This window comes from Pan paniscus, chromosome 1 (assembly GCF_029289425.2).
Source record: "Pan paniscus chromosome 1, NHGRI_mPanPan1-v2.0_pri, whole genome shotgun sequence".
Taxonomy (NCBI): Eukaryota; Metazoa; Chordata; class Mammalia; order Primates; family Hominidae; genus Pan; species Pan paniscus.
The window spans coordinates 95,364,002-95,389,733 of record NC_073249.2 but is presented as its reverse complement, the minus strand read 5'-3'; the positions used below and the strand labels follow the sequence as shown (position 1 = coordinate 95,389,733).

Sequence of the window (25,732 nt, the reverse complement as noted above, 5' to 3'; positions counted from 1 at the left end):
ACATCGCACCAAATATCTCTGCCTTGGTTTGGGTTCTTGCCACATCTCAATAGCATCTAGCAGTCAGCCATTCTGTTGCACTCCACTCTTCGTGCCCCTCTCCACGACCCTCCTCCCTCATCCTCCCATTGCCTATCCGCCTGACATCCTTGTGCACAACTGGGCGATTCCTAAACGTTGGGATTTCACGGGTCTGTACAATTTCAAAAACAATTCTGGGGACCAATTAAAGTTGCTAGCTTTTTTTTTTTTTTTTTGAAACGGAGTTTCGCTCTTGTTGCCTAGGCTGGAGTGCGATGGCGTGATCTCAGCTCACCGCAACCTCCACCTCCTGAGTTCAAGCGATTCCCCTGCATCAGCCTCCTGAGTAGCTGGGATTACAGGCATGCGCCATCATGCCCGGCTAATTTTGTATTTTTAGTAGAGACGGGGTTTCTCCATGTTGGTCAGGCTGGTCTTAACTCTTGACCTCAGGTGATCCATCCACCTCGGCCTCCCAAAGTACTGGGATTACAGGCATGAGCTACCATGCCCGGCTGGTTGCTAGCTTTTAATTTTGCTAAGTAAGGACATAAAATGTAACAAGTAAGTGATAAATAGCTATTAGCATTTACCATCACCATAATTTCATAAAAGAAAGGATGCTTGGTCAGGCGTGGTGGCTCAGGCCTATAATCCCAGCACTTTACGAGGCTGATGGGGGAGGATTGCCTGAGCCCAGGAGATAGAGACCAGCCGGGCACCATAAGGAGACCCTGTCTTTACAAAAAAAAGTTAAAAAAAAATTAGTTGGGCATAGCAGTGCACACCTGTAGTCCTAGCTAAGTGGGAGGCTGAGGTGGAAGGATCACCTGAGCCCAGCAGTTGGAGGCTGCAATGAGCTATGATTGCACTACTGCACTCCAGCCTGGGCAACAGAGGGAGACCCTGTCTTAACAACAAAAAGACTCCTTAACTGCCCCCCACACCCACCCCCCCCAAATGAGGAAGGGTGAAACCTCAAAATGAGGGGCGCTTTTGGCACCCAGACACTGTGGAGATTTGTACACACAGCCTTTTCTGTACTTGTCTCCACTAGGCTTCTCTCCACAGACCATCCCGGGTGGCATTTGGGACCCAGCTGGAGGTGAGTCATTTCTCCTCAGGAGGCTCCTCAGTGAGGTTTATTTATTTGTTTCTACACGAATAGAGGAGCAGTGATGAGCTGTCTGTTGGGTGGTTTAAAGGCTGCGAGGAAAGGTGTGAAGTAGGGTCCCCTTGCTCAGCATGGAGGAGCTGCCTGGCGCTACTGAGCCTGTGGGTCCCACGGTCTCTCCTCCCTTCTTCCTGTGGCTTTGTGGTTCATTCCCACTTTAACCCCAGAAACCTGAGCCGCCAGAGGTTACTGGGCATTCTCTGGGCCACAGGCTGTGTTGGGGGTCAGGACTGAGAGTAGAAACTTTCTTCCTGAAGCATCTGTCTTGAGTATAGTATGGGGAGCCTTTAAAAAACCCTAATGACAGCTGGGCGCGGTGGCTCACACCTGTAATCCCAGTACTTTGGGAGGCTGAGGCGGGCGGATCACCAGGTCAGGAGATCGAGACCATCCTGGCTAACATGGTGAAACCCCGTCTCTACTAAAAATACAAAAAATTAGGCGGGTGCGGTGGTGGGCGCCTGTAGTCCCAGCTACTCATGAGGCTGAGGCAGGAGAATGGCTTGAACCCAGGAGGCGGAGCTTGCAGTGAGCTGAGTTTGCGCCACTGCACTCCAGCCCAGGCGACAGAGCGAGACTTGGTCTCAAAAAAAAAAAAAAGCCCTAATGACTGGGTCCCATTTCCATGGTTCTGAGGCAACAAGCAAGGTGGAGCCTTCAAGGCTCCAGACGAAGCTGAATCTGGCGGGGTTTGGAAAACTGCTGAACTGCACGAGCATCCATGGGCAGCCATATTTTCTATTCAGGGCTGCCCCATCTTCTTCTTGTTTTCTTCTTTTTTTTTTTAGAGATGAGGTCTCACTATGTTACCCAGGCTGGTCTCAAACTCCTGGCCTCATGGGATTCTCCAGCCTCAGTCTCCCAAAGTGCTGGGATTACAGGTGTGAGTCCGGCCTGCCCCCATCTTCTTTGTCTTCTGATTTTAGCTTTCATTCTAGTGCCTCCATGCCCTCAGGTCATCCTTTAGATACCCTGGGCTATGAATGTGTAACTGTCCTCTGCTGGGCTGGGAAGAACGCAAAGGAACAATAAACTGGGTCCCTCCCATGAATTCTAGGTTCAATTCAGGTCGCACTTGCTGTGCGGCCTTGAACAAGTCGCTTTCCCTCTCTGGGCCTCTGTTTCCCCTCTGTACAATGGGAAGAGTGGATGCATTCTTATACTTCCTCTGGTGCTGCTGGTGTGTGGTTTCCCCCTTACTGGTGACGGCATACTCCAGGAATTCTGGAAACCCTCCCTGACGCCGAAGCAGGGTCACCCTCTCCCCGCCTCCTTGCTAGTCCTTACTCCTGGCCCAGCGAGGCTCGTGATTTTTGTCTAAACCATTCTGTGGAATTTTAGAATTCTTGATGGAAAAATGATGAGCTGACAAGAAAATGTTTTGAAATCCAGAGCATTCCACTCACTGCCTGTTACGGTTAAGGCCCAGGCTTTCGCTTGGATACTTAGCCTCCTCTTGCCTTGGGGTTTCCGCAGAAACACTGTTCCCGTGCAGGGGGAGGGAGCCGTGAGGGTGCCTGGTCCACATCCCTGCTGCTGCAATGTGTACTAAACCCATACAGGCAAATGAATATTTCTTTGTCGTATATTTTTTATTGCAAAAAGGTGCATAGAAGGAAATTGAAATAGTGCTTATCTCTGGTGATGTGTATCTTTCCATTTTCTTCTTCCTGTGTGCAAATATATATTATGATATATACTGTGTTACACAATAATCATAAAAATATATTTCTTTAGAAAGTTTGAATCAAAATACATAGAATTTTTCTTGTCTTGCATTCTTCATACAGCATTATGTCATGTCTTCAATGTTTTTCTAAAATATTTTTGGCCAGACGTGGTGGCACACACCTGTAGTCCCAGATACTTGGGAAGCTGAGATGGGAGGATCACTGAAGCCCAGAAGTTAAAGCTACAGTGAGCCATCATCATGCCACTGCACTCCAGCCTGGCGACGGAGCGAGACCCTGTCTCAAAAAATATATAATAATTGACCAGGCACGGTAGCTCATGCCTGTAATCCTAGCACTTTGGGAGGCCAAAGCGGATAGATCACCTGAGGTCAGGAGTTCGAGACCAGCCTGGCCAATATGGTGAAACCCTGTCTCTACTAAAAATACAAAAATTAGCTGGGTGTGGTGGTGGGCGCCTATAATCCCAACTACTTGGGAGGCTGAGGAAGAAGAATCGCTTGAACCCAGTGGGTGGAGGTTGCAGTGAGCCAAGATTATGCCACTTCACTCCAGCCTGGGCAAAAGAGTGAAACTCCATCTCAAAAAAAAAAAAAAAAAAAAAATATATATATATATATATACACACACACATACATATATATATATACACACATACATATATATATATACACACATACATATATAAAAATAAATTTTAAAAGTTTCTGCATTATGTAGTTGTGTCATAATTTCTACAGCTAGTCCCTTATGGTTGGATATTTGGTTATTTCCAGCATGCTGTTTTTTGTTTTGTTTTGTTTTGTTTTGTTTTTGAGACGGAGTTTTGCTCTTATTGCCCATGCTGGAGTGCAATGGCATGATCTCGGCTCACTGCAACCTCCACCTCCCGGGTTCAAACGATTCTCCTGCCTCAGCCTCCCGAGTAGCTGGGATTACAGGCATGTGCCAGCACACCCAGCTAATTTTGTATTTTTAGTAGAGACAGGGTTTCTCCATGTTGGTCAGGCTGGTCTTGAACTCCTAACCTCAGGTGATCTACCCAGCCTCCCAAAGTGCTGGGATGACAGACGTGAGCCACCGCGCCCAGCCCATGCTGTTCTTTTAAATAACATTGAGATGAACTTTTTTTTTCTGATGCTGAAGCCCCTGAGACAGGACTCCAGGGCCCATGAATCACTAATAATGAGCCTTTCTTCTGTCCGCAGAATCCAGGAGTCCTCCAGCTGAGAACGAGGTGTCCACCCCCACGCAGGTGAGCTCCTGTTCTTGTAAAAGGGTCAGGGCTGCAGCACCTCGTGTTTAGGAGTGTGGGCTGATGCCAGACCGAATTTGGTTTAAATCCAGTTCTGTCACTAGTAGAAATGTGGTCGTGGTGAGTTACCTGTGCTTTTCAAACCCCTGTGAAAGGGAATCATAGAAATTATCTTGTCCCAGGACTGTAAGGAGTGGAGCAGCGGTGGCCTGGCGTGCAGAACTGCTCTGCGTCTAGCAGCTGCTGTTTCATCTTTGAGCTTTTTGGACAACGCTAATGGCTTAGCTTGAGATTGGATTCTGTTTATCTGCATCCTTCCCCTGTGGACTCTTGGTGTCATAATTTGCTGGAAAGAGGATTACCTCTGAAGCTGCTTAACAAATTCCTGGAGTAATCCAATTTCCTATCCAACTATATCTCCTCCTGTGGCCCTTAATTCCCTAAATGCTAAGCTGGGAGTCATAGCCACTTCTGGAGCTGTGCAGCACAGGGAAGGAGCCTGGGGCTCTTGAACCTTATCTGTGTTCCATGTAGGAACAGCTGCAGGTGAAGCCCATACCCATGGGGCTAGAGTGCTCCCAACACGGGTTCTGGGGAAACTGACACCGACTGAGGACTGGCCACATCCTGCTAAACTGTGAGCCTTGCATTTGCTGTTTCATTGGCTCCTTATGTTAACATTGCAAGGGAGTGCTTGTAAGGGCTTCTTAACGTGAGTTAAGAAGTCTGAGGCCAGGGCCGGGCACAGGGGCTCACACCTGTAATCCCAGCACTTTGGGAGGCTGAGGCAGGCAGATCACCTGAGGTCAGGAGTTCAAGACCAGCCTGACCAACATGGAGAAACCCTTTCTCTACTGAAATACAAAATTAGCTGGGTGTGGTGGCGCATGCCTGTAATCCCAGCTATTTGATAGGCTGAGGCAGGAGAATCGCTTGAACCTGGGAGGCGGAGGTTGCAGTGAGCCGAGATCATGCTATTGCACTCCAGCTTGGGCGACAAGAGTGAAACTCCATTTCACAAACAAACAAAAAAAAAAGAAGTCTGTCCAAGGTGACATAGCTCGTAAGTGGTGGAACCAGCATTCCAGTCATGGTAGTACCTGCATCCTTGCATCGGACCTGTAAGGACAACAGCTGCTTCAGTGTATCTACTGAGCATCTTCTTTGTGCAGCTTTAAGCTTTTGGTGGAGAGGCAGGTGGAAAGAAAGCCCCACCTTTAGCAGGCATGATGTGGATAGAAAAAATGCAAATAATAGTATTATTGATTTTTCCACTGTTATGAATGAAATGGAGAAAGGAATGCTTTGGGTGGATCAGGGAGGGCTCTGAGGAGGAGGTAACTCCTGAACTGGTTCTGAATGATGGTGCAATCTGCAGAAACAGGCTGATGGTGAGGAATGTCTCTTTTAGGCACTTACTACTAATAAAGACGATGATAATATTCTCTTCAGAGATTCTGCAAATGCGACAAGCCTCCCAGGTAAGGACTGGGTATTTTCATATTCCCAGGGTCCGAGGGATAGAAGATTTGTCTCTGCAGAAAGTCCTTTCTTATTTGGACATGTTGTCAGAGGATCAATCACAGATCAATCGCAGAGATGTTCTTTTGTGTGTGTGTGTGTGTGTGTGTGTGTGTGTGTGTGTGTGTGTGTGTGTGTGTGTTGGAGAGAGTCTTGCTCGGTTGCCCAGGCTGGAGTGCCGTGGCATGATCTTGGCTCACCACAACCTCTGTCTCCCGAGTTCAAGCGATTCTCCTGCCTCAGCCTCCCAAGTAGCTGGGATTACAGGCGCATGCCACCATGCCCAGCTAATTTTTGTATTTTTACTAGAGACAGGGTTTCACTATGTTGGCCAGGCTGGTCTTGAACTCCTGACGTTGTGATCCACCCACCTCGGCCTCCCAAAGTGCTAAGATTACAGGCATGAGCCACCGTGCCTGGCCAGAAATGTTCTTTTATTACTTTATATGTTTAACTTTGATATTGTTAGCTAAGATATAATGAGGAGACCGTAAGAAAAGTGGGACAAATCACTTCGAGATATTTGAAAAGTGAGATATTTCACAGTTGGCCCACAATACAAATGAATGTGCTGCAAACAAGATTATTGGTGTCCGAAATGGAATACCTGTTGAAGGAAATCTTTATTTTGGGAGCCCTTGATTTCAATGCTTTTGATTCCCTATCCCTGCAAGACCAGGAAAGCTTACCAGTATTTGAATCAAGAAAGATCATAAGTCCTGTGTTTGACTAGGTATATGGGACTTATGGAATCCAGACTCCAGAGGTTCAGTAGTTGAGCGGCTCCCCTGATGACTCTTGGGCTTCGTGAGGCAGTCCTTGCCCTCGTTCCCCATCCCTGGGTGGATTCCTGCCTGCACTGATGCTGGCTGCCTCTGCTACAACAGCCCAGGTACAAAGCCCTACCATGGTGCAGTGCACCTGTGGAGGACCTGCTAAATACCTGGGGCTGAGCTCTGCACAGTTGGGGACTCGGAGAGGATTAGAGCCATCCTTGTTCTCAAGGAGGCTACAGTCCAGGCTCTGACAAAGAGTAAACTGGTAACTGTGACAAAGACCAGCATGTGAGATGGGCCAAAAGGGAGGCACAGATAAAGCAAAGTGGAATTTAGAGATTTGAAAGAGTATATCAAGCTGATCAGTCACAGAAAGCTCATGGAGGAGGTGCCATTTGAAATGGGCTTTGAATGGTATGGGTGGGATGCAAGAGGTTGGGTGTTCAAAGGTTGCTATGGGCCGGGCGCGGTGGCTTACGCTTGTAATCCCAGCACTTTGGGAGGCCGAGGCAGGAGAATCACCTGAGGTCAGGAGTTCAAGACTAGCCTGGCCAACATGGTGAAACCCCATCTCTACTAAAAATACAAAAATTAGCCAGGCGTGATGGCAGGTGCCTATAATCCCAGCTACTTGGGAGGCTGAGGCAAGAGAATCGCTTGAACCTGGGAGGCAGAGGTTGCAGTGAGCTGAGATCGAGCCACTGCACTCTAGCCTGGGCCACAGAGTGAGATTCCATGTCAAAAAAACAAAACAACAACAACAAAAACAAAAGCTGCTATGGAGGAGGGGAACCTCCAGTCCTCTTCGTCCACCCTCACTGATGATTTTTTTTCTTTTTTTTGAAACGGAGTCTCGTCAAGCGATTCTCCTGCCTCAGCCTCCCGAGTAGCTGAGATTACAGGCATGCACCACCACGCCTGGCTAATTTTGTATTTTTAGTAGAAACGAGATTTCTCCATGTTAGTCAGGCTGGACTCGAACTCCCCACCTCAGGTGATCTGCCTGCCTCAGTCTCCCAAAGTGCTGGGATTACAGGTGTGAGCCACCGCGCCTGGCTAGCATTCTCAAATTTAACATGTCTAAAAGAGAACACCTGACGCCTCCCCACCTCTTCAACCCAGATCTGTTCTTCTCCATCTTCCCTATCTCAGTAACTGGTGCCGCATTTGCTCAGGTGCAGGGGATCGGGCATGCTTCCTCCCTACTCCTCATCCTGTGTCCAGTCCCTCAGCAAGCGTTGTCCTTGTGCTTTGAGACGTATCTAGGAATTGACCACTCCTCACCATCTCCAGTGCCAACACCCAGTCCAGCCCCTGCCACCTCTCATCCAGCAGGGCTTCCTGGGCTGCCAACTGGTCTACCAACTTCTAGTCTTAACCCCCAACCAACTCTTTTCCAACCAGCACTTAGAGTATCCCTTAAAACATAAATCCAAGCTCTCTCTGGCTCAGTACCATCTCCCCCAGAGTAAAAGTCAAAGTCTTGACAAAGTCCCCAGTTTCTACGAGGAGTCCCAGCAAAGCCATGTGGTCCCCTATCTTTAGACGTTGCCTCTCCATTCTCCCTTTCCTCGCTCTGCCCCAGCCACACTGCCCTCCTTGCTCCTCCACACATGCTCTACCTCAGGGCCTTTGCACTTGCTGTGTGCTCTGCCTGGACACGCTTCCTCTGACATTCACTTTGCCAGCTCCTTCCTATTACTCAAGTCTCTGCTCAGATGCACCCTTCTCCGGGAGGCTTTTCCTGATAATTTTTTAAAAAAACATTTGTTTGGCCGGGCGCGGTGGCTCATGCCTGTAATCCCAGCACTTTGGGAGCCGAGGCAGGTGGATCACAAGGTCAGGAGATCAGGACCATCCTGGCTAACACGGTGAAACCCTGTCTCTACTAAAAATACAAAAAATTAGCCGGGTGTGGTGCCTGTAGTCCCAGCTCCTCGGGAGGCTGAGGCAGGAGAATAGGGTGAACCCGGGAGGCGGAGGTTGCAGTGAGCCGAGACAGCACCACTGAGCAAGACTCCTTCTCAAAAAAAAAAAAATTCATATGTCTGTCTCCCTTGATTGGATGTAAGATCCATTTAGACACATGATAGGCACTCAAAGAATATTTGTTGGATGAAAGAAGGAACAAATATATGGCCAGGCGCCGTGGCTCATGCCTGTAATCCCAGCACTTTGGGAGGCCAAGGTGGGCGGATCACCTAAGGTCAGGAGTTGGAGACCAGCTTGGGCAACATGGTAAAACCTCATCTCTACAAAAAATACAAAAATTAGCCGGGCGTGGTGGCATGTGCCTATTGTCCCAGGTACTTGGGAGGCTGAGGTAGGAGAATTGCTTGAACCCAGGAGGCGGAGGCTGCAGTGAGCGGAGATCACACCACTGCACTCCAGCCTGGGTGACAAGAGCGAGACTCCATTTCAAAAAAAAAGAAGGAACAAATATAAAAGATGATGAAATGTTAATAAATGAGCAAGCCAAGCATACTGCTTTCATTACACAGCTGCATCTCTCAAGAGACATGGGACATGCTTGGAGAAACTTGTCTTTGCAGCCAGTGCCCACTCACCAGTCTGGGCTCTCTGCGCTGCCTGACTCTAGTAGGCATCTGAAGTGATGGCTGGCAGGCAGCCTCTTCGTCAGCAGTGGATTGCATTTTGGGTAGAAGAGCCTGAATGCTGGGTCCATACAACTGTGACTGCATTCCCAGCAGAAGGAGATGGTTTTGTTTAGATGTGCCCTCTGTCTAGTCCAGGGACTCTGTCAGTGGTAGGAAGAGCCTTTCTGTGGGAAGACATGGCTGCTTGCAAAGCTGGTTTGTTCTTTCCTTCATTCAAAGAAATATTTTGGCGATCCTACTTTGTATTCGGCACTGTGTAAGCTGCTGGCAGTGTTACAGTGAAAAAGACACATGTGGTCCCTGCCTTCAGGGAACTCAGTCTAGAGGTGGAAATGGAGAAATACTGGGAGGGGCACTTGCTCAGCTTGGAGTGGGGTCAATTCTCAAAGGAAATGACATCACCTCATCTGAGATCCAAAGGCCAAGTAGGGACTAGACCGCAAAAGGGTGCAGCAAAGGTAGAGAAAACAGACAGGAGAGAAGAGGGAACTTGTGTGGAGAGCCCTGGAGGAAAAAGATCATGGCTTGTTGGAGAACTGAATGAAGTTCATATGGCTGGGGCTTGAGTACCAAATGCAGGGACAGGCAAGAGATGACACCCCCATGGAGAAAACTGCTTCCAAATGCTTGATTTAAAGCATCCAATCCTCTCTGACATTGTCCTCAAAGGAACTGCCATCAAGGAGGTCCCCACAGCCTTCCGTTTGTTGTACCCTCTTTGTGCCTTGTGGGAGCAGGTGGAATGTCACCAGAACCACTCTGAAAGTGAGTAGGAGTCTGTGGCTAGCCACAGTCGCTCAGAAACCCTGAGCTTGAGGTGTCTCTCTTGCCAAGTGGTGGAATCCTGGAATCTAGAGTGGGCTTTGTTAAGAAACAAACAAACAAACAAAAAACAGTTAAGCTTGTCAAATGGCCTGTTGGTTGGCAGAGCTGTTTCATTTTCTGGGAGGGGGGTTGGAGGGGAAGGTTCCTTTGAGGCTTTTGACAGCACCAGCTAAGTGGTTTTCTTCTCCTCCTCCTATTCCTTTTTCTCCATATTCTCCTCTTCCTCCTCTATCTTCAATTTTTTTTTTAACCTAGTGCAAGATTCTTCTTCAGTACCACTGCCCACATTCCTGGTTGCTGGAGGGAGCCTGGCCTTCGGAACGCTCCTCTGCATTGCCATTGTTCTGAGGTGAGATGGGTCCCAGGGGATGGCCCTGTGGTGTTCTCATATTTCTTATCTAGCTTTCCTTTGCCCATTCTGAAATTTACGGTGCATTTATTCATTCATTTATCCATTCATCAAATGAATGCACACACCACAACACACACAACACCTACTATTATGCCAAGCCGTGTTTTAGGTGCTGCAGGAGACAATGCTGGGCAGGACAGATACAGTCTCAGGAAGAAGTCAGACACGAAGAGGTAATCACTACTGTGGTAAGAGCTACAAAAAGCATGCCATGGTGAGGAGAACTGACCTGGCATTAAGGAGGAAGAAGAATTGGTCTGAGAAAGAAGAGAGTTCTTTTTTTTTGAGTCAGCATCTCACTCTGTCACCCAGGCTGGAGTGCTGTGGTGCAGTCTCGCCTCACAGGACAACCTCTGCCTCCTAGGTTCAAGTGATCCTCCCACCTCAGCCTCTGGAATAGCTGGGACTGCAGGTGCACACCACCCTGCCTAGCTAATTTTTCTATTTTTTGTTGAGATGAGGTTTCATGTTGTCCAGGCTGGTCTCAAACTCCCAGGGTCAAGTGATCCGCCTGCCTTGACCCCCAACGTGTTGGGATTACAGGTGTGAACTACCATGCCCGGCCCAAAGAGGGTTCTTAGGAGAGAAGCCCAGGATGTAATATGGTTGACAGCGTGTGCATGCACGTGTCTGTGAAGGGGGCGCAGCACGGTTGGGGCAATATGGGGCAGGAAGAGTGGACAGGTAGGCTGGCACCAGGTCATAAAAGGCCTTGAAAGAGGTGGGAGGATTTTAGGCCTTCTCTTGAGGCTAAGGAGTGTCTGTTGGAGTTTTTTTCTTTTTCTTTTTCTTTCTCTTTCTTTTTTTTTTTTTTTTTTTTTTTTTTTTGAGACAGAGTCTTGCTCTGTCGCCCAGGCTGGAGTGCAGTGGTGCGATCTCAGCTCACTGCAACCTCCACCTCCTGGGTTCACACCATTCTCCTGCCTCAGCCTCCCGAGTAGCTGGGACCACAGGTGTCCGCTACCATGCCCGGCTAATATTTTGTGTTTTTAGTAGAGACAGGGTTTCACCGTGTCAGCCAGGATGGTCTCGATCTCCTGACCTCGTGATCCGCCTGCCTCAGCCTCCCAAAGTGCTGGGATTACAGGTGTGAGCCACTGCGCCCAGCCTGTGGAGTTTTAAGAAGAACCTGGGCCAGGCGCTGTGGCTCACGCCTGTAATTCCATAACTTTGGGAGGCTGAGGCAGGTGGATCACCTGAGGTCAGGAGTTCGAGACCAGCCTGGCCAAAATGATAAAACCCTGTCTCTACTAAAAATACAAAAATTTGCTGGGCATGGTAGTGCGTGACTGTAATCCCAGCTACTCGGGAGACTGAGGCAGGAGAATCACTTGAACCTGGGAAGCGGAGGTTGCAGTGAGCCGAGATTGCACCACTGCAATCCAGCCTGGGTGACAGAATGAGACTCATCTCAAACAAAGAAAACCAAAAAGTCACGCTCAATGCAGTTTGGAGACTGGATGGGGTGAGTGAAAATGGATGCAGTAGCCCAGGGTCTGGGCAAGAGATAATAATAAACTGTTTTAGGATGGTGGCAATGGGTTGGAGAGCCATGAATAGATTCTTTTTTTTTTTTTTCGAGATGGAGTTTCGCTTTTGTTGCCCAGGCTGGAGTGCAGTGGTGCAATCTCAGCTCACTGCAACTTCCGCCTCCTGGGTTCAAGCGATTCTTGTGCCTCAGCCTCCTGAGTAGCTGGGATTGCAGGTGAATGTCACTACGCCCGGCTAATTTTTTGTATTTTCAGTAGAAATGGGATTTCATCATGTTGGCCAGGCTGGTCTCGATCTCGTGACCTCAGATGATCCGCCCGACTCTGCCTCCCAAAGTGCTGGGGTTACAGGCGTGAGCCACTGCACCCGGCCTCAAGATATATTTTAGAGGTAGAATTGACAAGGCTTGACAACAGATTAGATGAGGAGGATGAAGGAGAGGGAGGAGTCCAGGATGACCCTCCCATTTCTGGCTTCAGCAGTTGGGCAGATGATACTGTCATTCACTAAGACTGGAAACACCTGAGGATAGACAAGTCTCAGTGAAAAGTGGTGATTCCACTTTGGGACCCACTTGAGTTTGAGATGCCCCGAGAACCTCAAGCGGACACGCTTGGCAGGCAACACAGATCGTCACCAGCATGTAGATGGCAATAAGAGTCATTGGGTGGGGGTTGGGGATAGGGCTGAACCCTGTGGGGATCCAAGGTGAAAAGTTCTTTAGAGAAGGAAGTGTTGGGAAAGGGGCTGAGAGGAACCACGAGATTCTGGTGTTGTAAGAACGAGAGGGAGGGAGTGTGCATTAGACACTGAAGAAACACAGTAGGTGCTGGAATTACAACATGAATATGACCTTTCCTCCCTTCTGAGAACCACATACTCAAATGATGAAAATACCATGTGAAGGTATTTTCATGGTAGCTAACGCCTGTAATCCCAACACTTTGGGAGGCCGAGGCAGGTGGATCACTTCATGTCAGGAGTTCAAGACCAGCCTGACCAACATGGTGAAACTCCATCTCTACTAAAAACACAAAAATTAGCTGGGCATAGTGGCACATGCCTGTAATCTCAGCTACTTGGGAGGCTGAAGCAGGAGAATTGCTTGAACCCAGGAGGCAGAGGTTGCAGTGAGCCAAGATTGCACCACTGCACTCCAGCCTGGATGACAGAGCAAGACTCCGTCTCAAAAAAAAAAAAAAAAAAAAAAAAGAAAGAAAAGAAAAGAAAAAAGAAAGTAACATTGGAGAAGCACCACACAGTTAAATCCAAGGTGCCCAAGCAGGACCTCCTTAGGAATATTCCATGTATCAATCCAGGAACCTAAAGGTCACCTTTAAATGCTCTGCCCTAGTGTTCTTTTCCAGCCATGGTTAGGAAATACTCATTCAGGCTGAGTTGCACCCTGACTGCTGTCTCATCATGCCCATTTCATCCCAATCATCTTCGCTCCATTTGGTCATTGGTTTTGTCATTCATTTCCAAGTTTGCAGAAAAGTCAGCCAATAGTGCCTTCAATGAACAAGCAATAATGAAATTTTTCGGTGTTCACAATTTTACTGCAGGAACCGGCTTTTTTTCATAAGCTGAAACCCTAAAAGAAGTCAGGCTGGGTCTTCTAGGCAGTGGTTAATCGCGATGATCTACAAGTGGAGGAGACATTGCACTCTGTCCTTCTTTCTACATGTAGAGAGCTTTCTACACGTTAGCTCATCAGACCCTGCCAGTAGCCCTGACCTAGCTTGACTACCAAGTGTGGTGTGGGTTGAAAGATTAGCAAGATGACTACTCAAATTGGGTTGAGGGTTGTTTTCACTTTTCTTTTTCTTTTTCTTTTTCTTTTTTGAGACGGAGTCTCGCTTTGTCGCCCAGGCTGGAGTGCAGTGGCGCGATCTCGGCTCACTGCAACCTCCGCCTCCCGGGTTCACGCCATTCTCCCGCCTCAGCCTCCCGAGTAGGTGGGACTACAGGCACCCACCACCACGCCTGGCTAATTTTTTGTATTTTTTTTTAGTAGAGACGGGGTTTCACCGTGTTAGCCAGGATGGTTTCGATCTCCTGACCTCGTGATCCACCCGCCTTGGCCTCCCAAAGTGCTGGGATTACAGGCGTGAGCCACCGTGCCCGGCCTTCACTTTGCTTTTTCAATGAAGTAGATTACAAGCCGTCTGAAGGGTGCGTGGAAGATAAGATTCTTAATGAGTAGAGGTAGCTCCTTGGAGGATGCAAAGCCTGTTATATTTTTTGGCCAGTGAGGGGCCATGTCAGCATCCACGGGTTCACCTCCTGCCTACCAAAGGATTCCTTCCCTCACCCTAGGTATACCCTCCTGTGTTCTGGCTCTGTATCTACGTTAGGGCTTCAACAGACTTTTCTCATAACCCACCACAGGCCCTATAGAGTAGAGTAGATATGATATACATTTGACGGGAGGAAACTGAAGCTAAAAGAGATGGTGCGATAATAGCTAGTAAGAATAGGCCAGGCGCGGTGGCTCACGCCTGTGATCCCAGCACTTTGGGAGGCCAAGGCAAGTGGATCACCTGAGGTCAGGAGTTCGAGACCAGCCTGGCCAACGTGGAGAAACCCTGTCTCTACTAAAAATACAAAAATCAGCTGGGCATGGTGGTGCACACCTGTAATCCCAGCTACTTGGGAGGCTGAGGTAGGAGAATCGCTTGAACCCGGGAGGCAGAGGTTGCAGTGAGCCGAGATCGCGCCACTGCACTCCAGCCTGGGCAGCAGAAGGAGACTCCATCTCAAAAAAAAAAAAAAAGATGAAGAAGAAGGCCAAGAATCAAACCAAAAACTCCTGCTATTTCTATAGGGCCTTAAGGGTCATCTAGTCAAACTCTTTCATTTTATAAATGAGGAAACAGCCCCCAAAGGTAAAATGACTTGCCCAAGGACAAGCAAGAACACACACCCTGAGAGTCCCTGCCCATGGTCCCCACCTGCTATTGGCTAAGAGCTGGGCCCAGCTGGTCCCATTGGCCCACCACTGGCCCTTAACATGCAGCACCATCTTGGTGTGTTGTAATGGCTAATAGAGGAGCATTAGGTTGGGAACAGACCTGGTTTGCTATTCTGCTGATGATGCTTGGACACTGGCTGGTTGCTAAACAACCAGAGTCCCTGCAGGCACAGACAGGGCCAGTGCCCTGTGCTGAGAACATGCCAGGAATTTATTTTCTAGCCTAGTGAGTTTCCATTTTCTTCTGTATAAGGCAAATTTGTTTGGAAAGAGGCCAGTTATTTCAAGTGATGAAGAAGCCTTCTATTCCCCAAATCCCCTCTGTCTAGCAAAGAGTATAAACTTAGAAATACTGTGGGGCTCTGGGCTGCCAAAATGGCTGAACCATGGTTACCATGGGATGGCCACATTTACAGTAGGTGAAGTGTGAGAGGTTGACTTCATCCTGCCAGTCTATACTATATTTTTTTGTATGGCCCTAAATATTTTTCCAGCAATATCAGTGATTTTTTTCTTTGTTTTTTATTACTCATTCTTTTTTTCTGAATCATAGATGATTCTTTAAAATTTAAATATGCTATCGAAAAGGCTTGCCATCTTACAGGGGCCAATTCCTCCCACCCTATTCTCTGTCCCCCACTGATTCTCTGTATTTTAGGTTATCAGGCACTGGGAAAATAGAATTCTCCTAGTAGAGAATTATTTTTCTGCATATTTATCTAGAATGAGCTTACATCATTAAGTGAGGACTTCCTATGTGTATGCCTATGACTTAAACATCATTTCGTTTTGAATGTAGTGTATCATTCCAGTATTTTAAAATCAGAGCTTCTGCTACCTCCACAGCTGGGGGACGGGCAGAGGGACTTTCATGGTGTTCTGGGCCATGGAGGTGGCTGGGTGCAGTGGGCACTGTCTGTGGCCTTTGGGGTAAAAGGGGTGGCACCTTGGTTTCTACATATCTTTCTAAAAAAGAGTGAGAGTTTTGAGCATTTTAAAAAACTTCTTTTAGCTACAGAATCTTTTCTTTAAACAAAACTTTTTGAAGCCCAAATATGTAAAATAGATAAAAGGTGGAGGTCAAGGTGCAAAAGAAGGCAGCAGAGAGCTCATCTGTTTCTTCTTTCTGCCCACCCCGTGTCCTCTCCAGCCCCCAGGCCCTGCTCACACCCATCCAGGCCAGCTCTGGACACCCTCAGGTTGGCTGGTTTCAAAGTCCTCTTTGAGTTTAGTGATTTTCAGAAAAGAATTCATACTCGCCTTAGAATATTTCAAAAGGAAAGCTCACCTTTCTTTGTTACCCATTCAGTTACTTTGAAAAAAAACTGAGGACAGAGATTGCTTCCATATTAGGTCAATAGGGACTTAAAAAATATATACATACACACATACATATGTATGTGATATGTGATTATTACTGGTGATTTGCTAAATAATGACAAATGGAAAAAAAATATGTCATCCAAAGAGAGCCACTGTTAATTTTCAAAAGGTAAATGTGATTGAAGTCTAACAAACATACAGAAAAGTTCCCACATCATGTGTACAGCCCCATGAAGTGTACACACCCATGTCATTATAATTATAATGAGATGCACGTGGCAAGTCAAGATGCCAAGACACCAGGTTGCAGCAGAGAAAGAGGTTTAATCAGAGGGTCACCAAAGGAGGAGATGGGAGGAAACCTCTGTAGGGGCCAGCCGTACGGAGCTTAGCGGGTGTTCTCCCCGTGTGTGGAGACGAGAGATTGTAATAAATAAAGACACAAGACAAAGAGATAAAGAGAAAGCACCTGGGCCTGCGGGACCACTACTATCAAGATGCAGAGACCGGTAGTGGCCCCGAATGTCTGGGTTCGCTGATATTTATTGCATACAAGACAAGGGGGCAGGGTAAGGAAGGTAAATCTTCTAAGTGATTGACAAGGTGAAGCAAGTCATGTGATTACAGGATAGGGGGCCCTTCCCTTTTAGGTAGCTGAAGCAGAGAGCAGGCAGCATATGTCAGGGTTTTCTTCTCTGCACTTATAAGAAAGATCAAAGACTTTTAAGACTTTCACTATTTCTTCTACTGCTATCTACTATGAACTTCGAAGAGGAACCAGGAGTGCGGGAGGAGCATGAAAGTGGACAAGGAGCATGACCCTTGAAGCACAGCACCACAGGGAGGGGTTTAGGCCTCTGGATGACTGCGGGCAGGCCTGGATAATATCCAGCCTTCCACAAGAAGCTGGTGGAGGACAGTGTTCCCTGACTCCTCCAAGGAAAGGAGACTCCCTTTTGCGGTCTGCTAAGTAACAGGTGCCTTCCCAGACACTGGCGTTACCGTTTGACCAAGGAGCCCTCCAGCGCCCTTATGTGGGCATGACAGAGGGCTCACCTCTTGCCTTCTAGGTCACTTCTCACAATGTCCCTTCAGCACCTGACCCTATACCTGCCGGTTATTCCTAGGTTATATTAGTAATGGAACAAAGAGTAATATTAAAAGCTAATGATTAATAATGTTTATAATAATGATTGATAATTGTTCATGATCATCTCTGTATCTAATTTGTATTATGACTATTCTTATTCTATTTTCTTTATTATACTGAAACAGTTTGTGCCTTCAGTGTCTTGCCTCGGCACCTAGGTAATCCTCCGCCCACACCTCAAATCCATCTCCCCAAGGAATTTGGGGCTAGGGTTGTAAAAATGTTGGACTGGGCCAAAGTGTGGAGATGGTTGACTGGTTGCAGGGTGTAGGGTGAGGCCCTGGGACAAGGAGATGAAGAAGCTGTCTTCTCATGCCAATCCCGTTCCTCTGTGAGGGTCTTCAAACTGGTTGCCGGAATTAGGGGTCTGTAAAACATCTTAAGTGATCCTTAAACAAAAGTCTTAGGATCCTAATGTCAGAAATCCTATCTACAGAAACAACGGGGATGCAGATGGTCAGTGTCTAGGGCTACGTGACTTTTTGCAATAAGGAAATGGGCCAAAGTGCAGCCTGATTACTGCTTCATTATAACTATTAATATATTTCTGTCCAGAACCCAGCATGCAATTTTTGTCAACCCTGTGGAGATGGTTTTACAATCAACACCCAGATCAAGAACACTTAATATTTAGACAAATCTCCTGAGTCTTTTTCCTCTGCCTAGTTTCTTGTTTGTTTTTACACAGCCATGATTATTCTGTATCCTCAGCTCTGCATCCTGCCTTTCACACTTAGCACTATAACATAGGCATTCTTTCACATTAGTACAAATTCTTTGTAAATCTCACTTTTTTTTTTTTTTTTTGAGATGGAGTTTCATTCTTATTGCCCAGGCTGGAATGCAATGGTGCGATCTCAGCTCACTGCAGCCTCCGCCTCCTGGGTTCAAGCAGTTCTCCTGCCTCGGTCTCCTGAGTAGCTGGGATTACAGGCGCCTGCTACCATGCCTGGCTAATTTTTGTATTTTTTAATAGAGGTGGGGTTTCACAATGTTGGTCAGGCTGGTCTCGAACTCCTGACCTCGTTATCTGCCCGCCTAGGCCTCCCAAAGTGCTGGGATTACAGGCGTGAGCCACCGTGCCTGGCCATAAATCTCACTTTCATTAGCTGTAGTATTAGGTGGATATACCAATTTCTCTTAATCAACCTCCTATTACTCCTAATTGGTGGCACCCAAACATTACCAATTATTTGGGTGTTATTTTGCTTTTATTTTATTTATTTATTTATTTATTTATTTATTTATTGAGACGCATCACTCTGTTGCCCAGGCTGGAGTGCAGTGGCACAATCTCAGCACACTGCAACCTCTGCTTCCTGGGTTCAAGCAATTCTCCTGCTTCAGCCTCCCAAGTAGCTGGGATTACAGGCATGCGCCACGACACCTGGCTAATTCTTTTTTAGTAGAGACAGGGTTTTGCCACATTGGCCAGGCTGGTCTTGAACTCCTGACCTCAAGTAATCCACCCACCTTGGCCTCCCAAAGTGCTGGGATTACAGGCATGAGCCACCACACCCGGCCTTATTTTGCTTTTATAAAAAACACTGTGTTGAACATCTTTGTGCATAAAGGGGTTTTTTTTTTTTTATAGCTATGTTCTTTCTTTTCCCAGAAGTAGAATTCCTGGGTCAGAGAGTCTGAATTCTTTGAAATCCAGAGTGTAATGATTCTCTCCTCAGTCCTTTCTTACAGGAGAACTCCATTCAATGACTCAGCATAGCTCTAGTCAGCAGCCCTGCTGGGCTCTCTTCCTGTGTGGTGTCCACATGGTGAAGCCCTAAATAACATTCTGCAGATTGTTTATTTCATTTGGATACCAAGCTAAAAGCCAGTGGCAGATTTGGAGCCAACTATTAATTATTTATCATAACAAGGACAGGAATAACCTGTCGATATAAAAAGAAACCCAAGGAAAATCCCCAAATCTTGTTTTTGACATTGGTTTCCCCTCCTCTTTCCCAGCCCTTCCTGGAGTAACTGATCTTCCATGGAATTGAGGGAGGCCACCTTGTTCCCACTTTGGGGTTAAGAGGCATGTCAGTCACAAAGTGGGAAGCAAGAGGGAGGGGCTGAGGCTTGGGGCACTGGCCACCCTGGCACAGTTGAAGGGCCCCTTTAGGAAGGGGACGTGACTGTGCTTTTGAAGATCCATGTCACCATTTCATCTTTCTTTGAGCTGTCAAGTGACTTTTCTCAGTTACTGAGCCCTGGCTTTGGGCCCAGAGTGGAGCACTGAACCAAGCTGTGATCAGAAAGATGTCTATCTCCTTCCTGTGTAGCATTGACTTTCCTGTCAGATGAGTCAAATTGTGCCCAGTGGTGCCCACAGTTGAGTCTGTGGGAACTCACCAGCATGGTGGGAGTGGACCCAGAGGTGTAGGGAGAACTGGGGAGGTCAGCAACATTAGGAGCAAGAGGAACAGGAAGGCAGTTGAGGGAGCATTGGGACCCTTTTCCTGCTATTACATGGCGGTTGCAAATTATCTGCCTCCTGCCAGCCTTACTTTGACGGAGAGGCCCATTTTCTTTCCCTACTAAAATAATGCTTTCTTTTTTTCTTTTCTTTTCTTTTTTTTTTTTTTGAGACAGAGTTTCGCTCTTGTTGCCCAGGCTGAAGTGCAATGGCACAATCTCAGCTCACTGCAACCTCCGCCTCCCGGGTTCAAGCGATTCTCCTGCCTCAGCCTCCCAAGTAGCTGGGATTACAGGTGCCTGCCACTACGCCTGGCTAATTTTTGTATTTTTAGTAGAGACGGGGTTTCACCATGTTGGCCAGGCTGGTCTTGAACTCCTGACCTCAGGTGATCTGCCCACCTCGGCCTCCCAATGTGTGGGGATTACAGGCGTGAACCACTGTGCCCAGCCTATTTTTCTTTTTTTTAAGTAAATGGATTTGGGACTGATGATGTGTACCTAACGAACAGCCTCTGCAATGGGACAATTAAGGGACTGTTAAGTGACTTTTTGGTGCCTCAGTTTCTTCACTTGTAAATTGGACCAACAATACACATCTATTTCCTTGGGAGTGTTTTGGAAACTCACCAACTCTTCAGAGTATGGTGAACTCCCTGGTGATAAAAACAGTCGGGTCGGGTGTGCCGGCTCATACTTGTAATCCCAGCACTTTGGGAGGCCGAGGCGGGCGGATTGCTCGAGCCCAGGAATTCAAGACCAGCCTGAGCAACATGGCAAAACCCTGTCTCTATGAGAAATACAAAAATCAGCCGGATGTAGTGGCACACACCTGTAGCCCCAGCTACTCAGGAGGCTGAGGTGGAAGAATCACCTGAGCCCAAGGAGGTTGAGGCTGCTGTGAGCTGAGATCACGCCATAGCACTCCAGCCTGGGTAACAGAGCAAGATCCTGTCTCAAAACAAACAAATGAACAAAAACCAAAAAGACAGCTGATAGTTATTGCTCCTTTGAGCTGAAACCTGGGCGCGCCAGGCCACCAGGGCAGCCAGCTGTTGGTATTTTCCACTGTGGGCTTGTCACAGGGGGAGCTAAACATCTGTGTGGTTTGTCTTTGTGTGTTTGTGTGAAGGTTCAAGAAGACGTGGAAGCTGCGGGCTCTGAAGGAAGGCAAGACAAGCATGCATCCGCCGTACTCTTTGGGGCAGCTGGTCCCGGAGAGGCCTCGACCCACCCCAGTGCTTGTTCCTCTCATCTCCCCACCGGTGTCCCCCAGCAGCCTGGGGTCTGACAATACCTCGAGCCACAACCGACCAGATGCCAGGGACCCACGGAGCCCTTATGACATCAGCAATACAGACTACTTCTTCCCCAGATAGCTGGCTGGGTGGCACCAGCAGCCTGGACCCTGTGGATGACAAAACACAAACGGGCTCAGCAAAAGATGCTTCTCACTGCCATGCCAGCTTATCTCAGGGGTGTGCGGCCTTTGGCTTCACGGAAGAGCCTTGCGGAAGGTTCTACGCCAGGGGAAAATCAGCCTGCTCCAGCTGTTCAGCTGGTTGAGGTTTCAAACCTCCCTTTCCAAATGCCCAGCTTAAAGGGGTTAGAGTGAACTTGGGCCACTGTGAAGAGAACCATATCAAGACTCTTTGGACACTCACACGGACACTCAAAAGCTGGGCAGGTTGGTGGGGGCCTCGGTGTGGAGAAGCGGCTGGCAGCCCACCCCTCAACACCTCTGCACAAGCTGCACCCTCAGGCAGGTGGGATGGATTTCCAGCCAAAGCCTCCTCCAGCCGCCATGCTCCTGGCCCACTGCATCGTTTCATCTTCCAACTCAAACTCTTAAAACCCAAGTGCCTTCGCAAATTCTGTTTTTCTAGGCCTGGGGACGGCTTTCACTTAAACCGCCAAGGCTGGGGGAAGAAGCTCTCTCCTCCCTTTCTTCCCTACAGTTGAAAAACAGCTGAGGGTGAGTGGGTGAATAATACAGTATCTCAGGGCCTGGTCGTTTTCAACAGAATTATAATTAGTTCCTCATTAGCATTTTGCTAAATGTGAATGATGATCCTAGGCATTTGCTGAATACAGAGGCAACTGCATTGGCTTTGGGTTGCAGGACCTCAGGTGAGAAGCAGAGGAAGGAGAGGAGAGGGGCACAGGGTCTCTACCATCCCCTGTAGAGTGGGAGCTGAGTGGGGGATCACAGCCTCTGAAAACCAATGTTCTCTCTTCCCCACCTCCCACAAAGGAGAGCTAGCAGCAGGGAGGGCTTCTGCCATTGCTGAGATCAAAACGGTTTTACTGCAGCTTTGTTTGTTGTCAGCTGAACCTGGGTAACTAGGGAAGATAATATTAAGGAAGACAATGTGAAAAGAAAAATGAGCCTGGCAAGAATGCGTTTAAACTTGGTTTTTAAAAAACTGCTGACTGTTTTCTCTTGAGAGGGTGGAATATCCAATATTCGCTGTGTCAGCATAGAAGTAACTTACTTAGGTGTGGGGGAAGCACCATAACTTTGTTTAGCCCAAAACCAAGTCAAGTGAAAAAGGAGGAAGAGAAAAAATATTTTCCTGCCAGGCATGGTGGCCCACGCACTTCGGGAGGTCGAGGCAGGAGGATCACTTGAGTCCAGGAGTTTGAGATCAGCCTGGGCAATGTGATAAAACCCCATCTCTACAAAAAGCATAAAAATTAGCCAAGTGTGGTAGAGTGTGCCTGAAGTCCCAGATACTTGGGGGGCTGAGGTGGGAGGATCTCTTGAGCCTGGGAGGTCAAGGCTGCAGTGAGCCGAGATTGCACCACTGCACTCCAGCCTGGGTGACAGAGCAAGTGAGACCCTGTCTCAAAAAAAAAAAAAAAAAAAAGAAAAAGAAAAAGAAAAAGAAACAATATTTTCCCCATTAGAGAAGAGATTGTGGTTTCATTCTGTATTTTGTTTTTGTCTTAAAAAGTGGAAAAATAGCCTGCCTCTTCTCTACTCTAGGGAAAAACCAGCGTGTGACTACTCCCCCAGGTGGTTATGGAGAGGGTGTCCGGTCCCTGTCCCAGTGCCGAGAAGGAAGCCTCCCACGACTACCCGGCAGGGTCCTAGAAATTCCCCACCCTGAAAGCCCTGAGCTTTCTGCTATCAAAGAGGTTTTAAAAAAATCCCATTTAAAAAAAATCCCTTACCTCGGTGCCTTCCTCTTTTTATTTAGTTCCTTGAGTTGATTCAGCTCTGCAAGAATTGAAGCAGGACTAAATGTCTAGTTGTAACACCATGATTAACCACTTCAGCTGACTTTTCTGTCCGAGCTTTGAAAATTCAGTGGTGTTAGTGGTTACCCAGTTAGCTCTCAAGTTATCAGGGTATTCCAGAGTGGGGATATGATTTAAATCAGCCGTGTAACCATGGACCCAAAATTTACCAGACCACAAAACTTTTCTAATACTCTACCCTCTTAGAAAAACCACCACCATCACCAGACAGGTGCGAAAGGATGAAAGTGACCATGTTTTGTTTACGGTTTTCCAGGTTTAAGCTGTTACTGTCTTCAGTAAGCCGTGATTTTCATTGCTGGGCTTGTCTGTAGATTTTAGACCCTATTGCTGCTTGAGGCAACTCATCTTAGGTTGGCAAAAAGGCAGGATGGCCGGGCGCGGTGGCTCACGCCTGTAATCCTAGCACTTTGGGAGGCCAAGGTGGGAGGATTGCTTGAGCTCAGGAGTTTGAGACCAACCTGGGTAACATAGTGAGACACCATCTCTATTATGAACAATAACAGTTAAGAAAAAAAAAGGCAGGCAGGTGGTTATGGTGGTTCCCTCCCATCCCACCACATAAAGTTTCTGAGACTTGAGAACAGCAAAATGCTGTTAAAGGGAAATATTAAGAATGAGAATCTGCAGTAAGGGTGATTCTGTGCCCACAGTTCTTCAATTCTTTATACCGTTTTACCCACATGTGGTGTTACCAAAGCCGGGCAGAACCATGCTAGCGGAAGATGTGAAATCCAGATAGCTCATTATTGCCCAGAGCTAGGCAGCTTTGATCTCCAAATTGTTATTGCTTTCATTTTTATTGTAATGGAATTGCTTTGTTTTGTTTTGTTTTTTTGTTTTTGTATTGAAGAGGGTTGCTTTCCCTTTATTTTTCATAAGCTAATGTAAATGAAGAAAAAATGTCTTCTCTGGGCTGTAGGCCTGGCTCAGCGTACACAGGTATACATCCTAAGCTCTCTATGTTCTCTAATCTGTGGTGACTGAGCGTGTGTCTCAATGCACGGGGCATTTCTACCTGTGTTTCTGCAGCACCCCCACTGCCTTGAGTCCCCAGCAGTGCTGTTATTTGCCTAACACCTGTAGCCATCTGCCACGCAGCCAGACATGAAACGCTGAGACAGAGACCATTTAGGTTAAATACGACAGCTTATCCTGCTGGATGGGGAAAGTAAAAAATATGCTGGTTCAAGGCCTAAAGTAAAATGATCAATAATGTTTGTAGCATTAATGAAATATTTTCAAGAAATGTGTCCAGGGGTAGCACTGGCTATGTTGACGAGGCCTTCGGTAACTCAGAGAGCTCTTGGCCCTGATGGGGACTTGCCCTTGCGCTTTCTTTATCAGGCTCTGAGTTCACACGGAGCCTCTGGCACTTCCCTGCTGTCTTGGGAGAAAGGAAACTGGTTGCCGCGGCAGGTTGTGGAATCTGTTGCTGGAACCAGGCTGGAAGCCCACCTGGTGGTGAACAGGGCCCAGTGGGGCAGGCTGGGCATGTTGTGGTCTATGGGTTTGTTTCCTGGAGAATGTTCAGGAATGTCTTCCCGGCTGCTTTGGTGCTGAGCTCTATTATCTCACAGCACGTCCAGAAGGCTAACCCAGGTGGGGAGGATGCTGACACCAGCTCCAGGTGGAGTTGGTGGTCTTAATTTGGAGATGCAGGGGCAACCTGTGACCCTTTGAGGCAAGAGCCCTGCACCCGGCTGTCCCGTGCAGCCGTGGGCAGGGGCTGCACACGGAGGGGCAGGCGGGCCAGTTCAGGGTCCGTGCCAGGCCCTCCTCAGTGCCCTGTGAAGGCCTCCTGTCCTCCGTGCGGCTGGGCGCCAGCACCAGGGAGTTTCTATGGCAACCTTAGTGATTATTAAGGAACACTGTCAGTTTTATGAACATATGCTCAAATGAAATTCTACTTTAGGAGGAAAGGATTGGAACAGCATGTCACAAGGCTGTTAATTAACAGAGAGACCTTATTGGATGGAGATCACATCTGTTAAATAGAATACCTCAACTCTACGTTGTTTTCTTGGAGATAAATAATAGTTTCAAGTTTTTGTTTGTTTGTTTTACCTAATTACCTGAAAGCAAATACCAAAGGCTGATGTCTGTATATGGGGCAAAGGGTCAGTATATTTTTCAGTGTTTTTTTTTTTCTTTTTACCAGCTATTTTGCATTTAAAGTGAACATTGTGTTTGGAATAAATACTTTTTAAAAATACCCTTGAAATGTAATTATTGCTTTGGGCATCTGGGTCATCTGAAAAAAAAAGGCTTGCCTGATTCATGAGGAGAAAGGAGTGAGGAAGGGGGGATAATTAAGTAGAACCATTTTTTGGGGGGTATCCCCTTAATGCAGGATTAAAGGACCGCTCAAAAGTAGGTAAGTTCAAGGAAGGAGCAGCAATTTCTCAGAAGGCTTTAATTATGAAAGTATTTCCCACACGAGTCCTGGGATTTCTGGAAGGGGTGTGTGGGATTTTGCCACGCTTACATCACATTACCAGGTGGTGGACAGGTGGGGAAGGAAAAGGAAGGGCCATTATTTGTCAGAAGACTGTTTATTGGACCTGGGAGGGGGTGTAACACTATCACAAAGGCCACCCTGAACTCTTGATCATCAGATAGACCAAATCCATCCCCTACTGAAAAGGATCTTAGGTAGGAAAAACTTGGGACACAGCCATCCACATCTTCCAAACAGAGGAAAAGCCATCATGCGGACTCTTTGTGGGTGAGAGCTACTGTGTAAACAGTTCAGGGATGGGGAGGAGAGAACTGCAGGGAAGCCTGGAAATTATGTAACTCCACTCAAAGCTGGACTGAGA

General features: G+C 47.4%; 1 protein-coding gene across 4 annotated transcripts in view; it reads left to right on the top strand.

Moving 5' to 3' along the window:
* The window catches only part of IL6R (interleukin 6 receptor), a 62,984-nt gene extending 37,859 nt beyond the window's left edge, over positions 1–25,125 (top strand). For 2 of the 4 annotated variants that reach the window (XM_003817110.5, XM_055101179.2), the window contains exons 7-10: positions 4,095–4,141; positions 5,553–5,622; positions 10,137–10,230; positions 20,779–25,125. In XM_003817110.5, the coding sequence (XP_003817158.1) occupies positions 4,095–4,141; positions 5,553–5,622; positions 10,137–10,230; positions 20,779–21,025 (458 nt within the window). In that variant the 3' untranslated portion in view covers positions 21,026–25,125. The other 2 variants (XM_055101180.2, XM_063605053.1) reach the window with 2 other exon arrangements.
* The last annotated feature ends 607 nt before the right edge of the window (positions 25,126–25,732 follow it).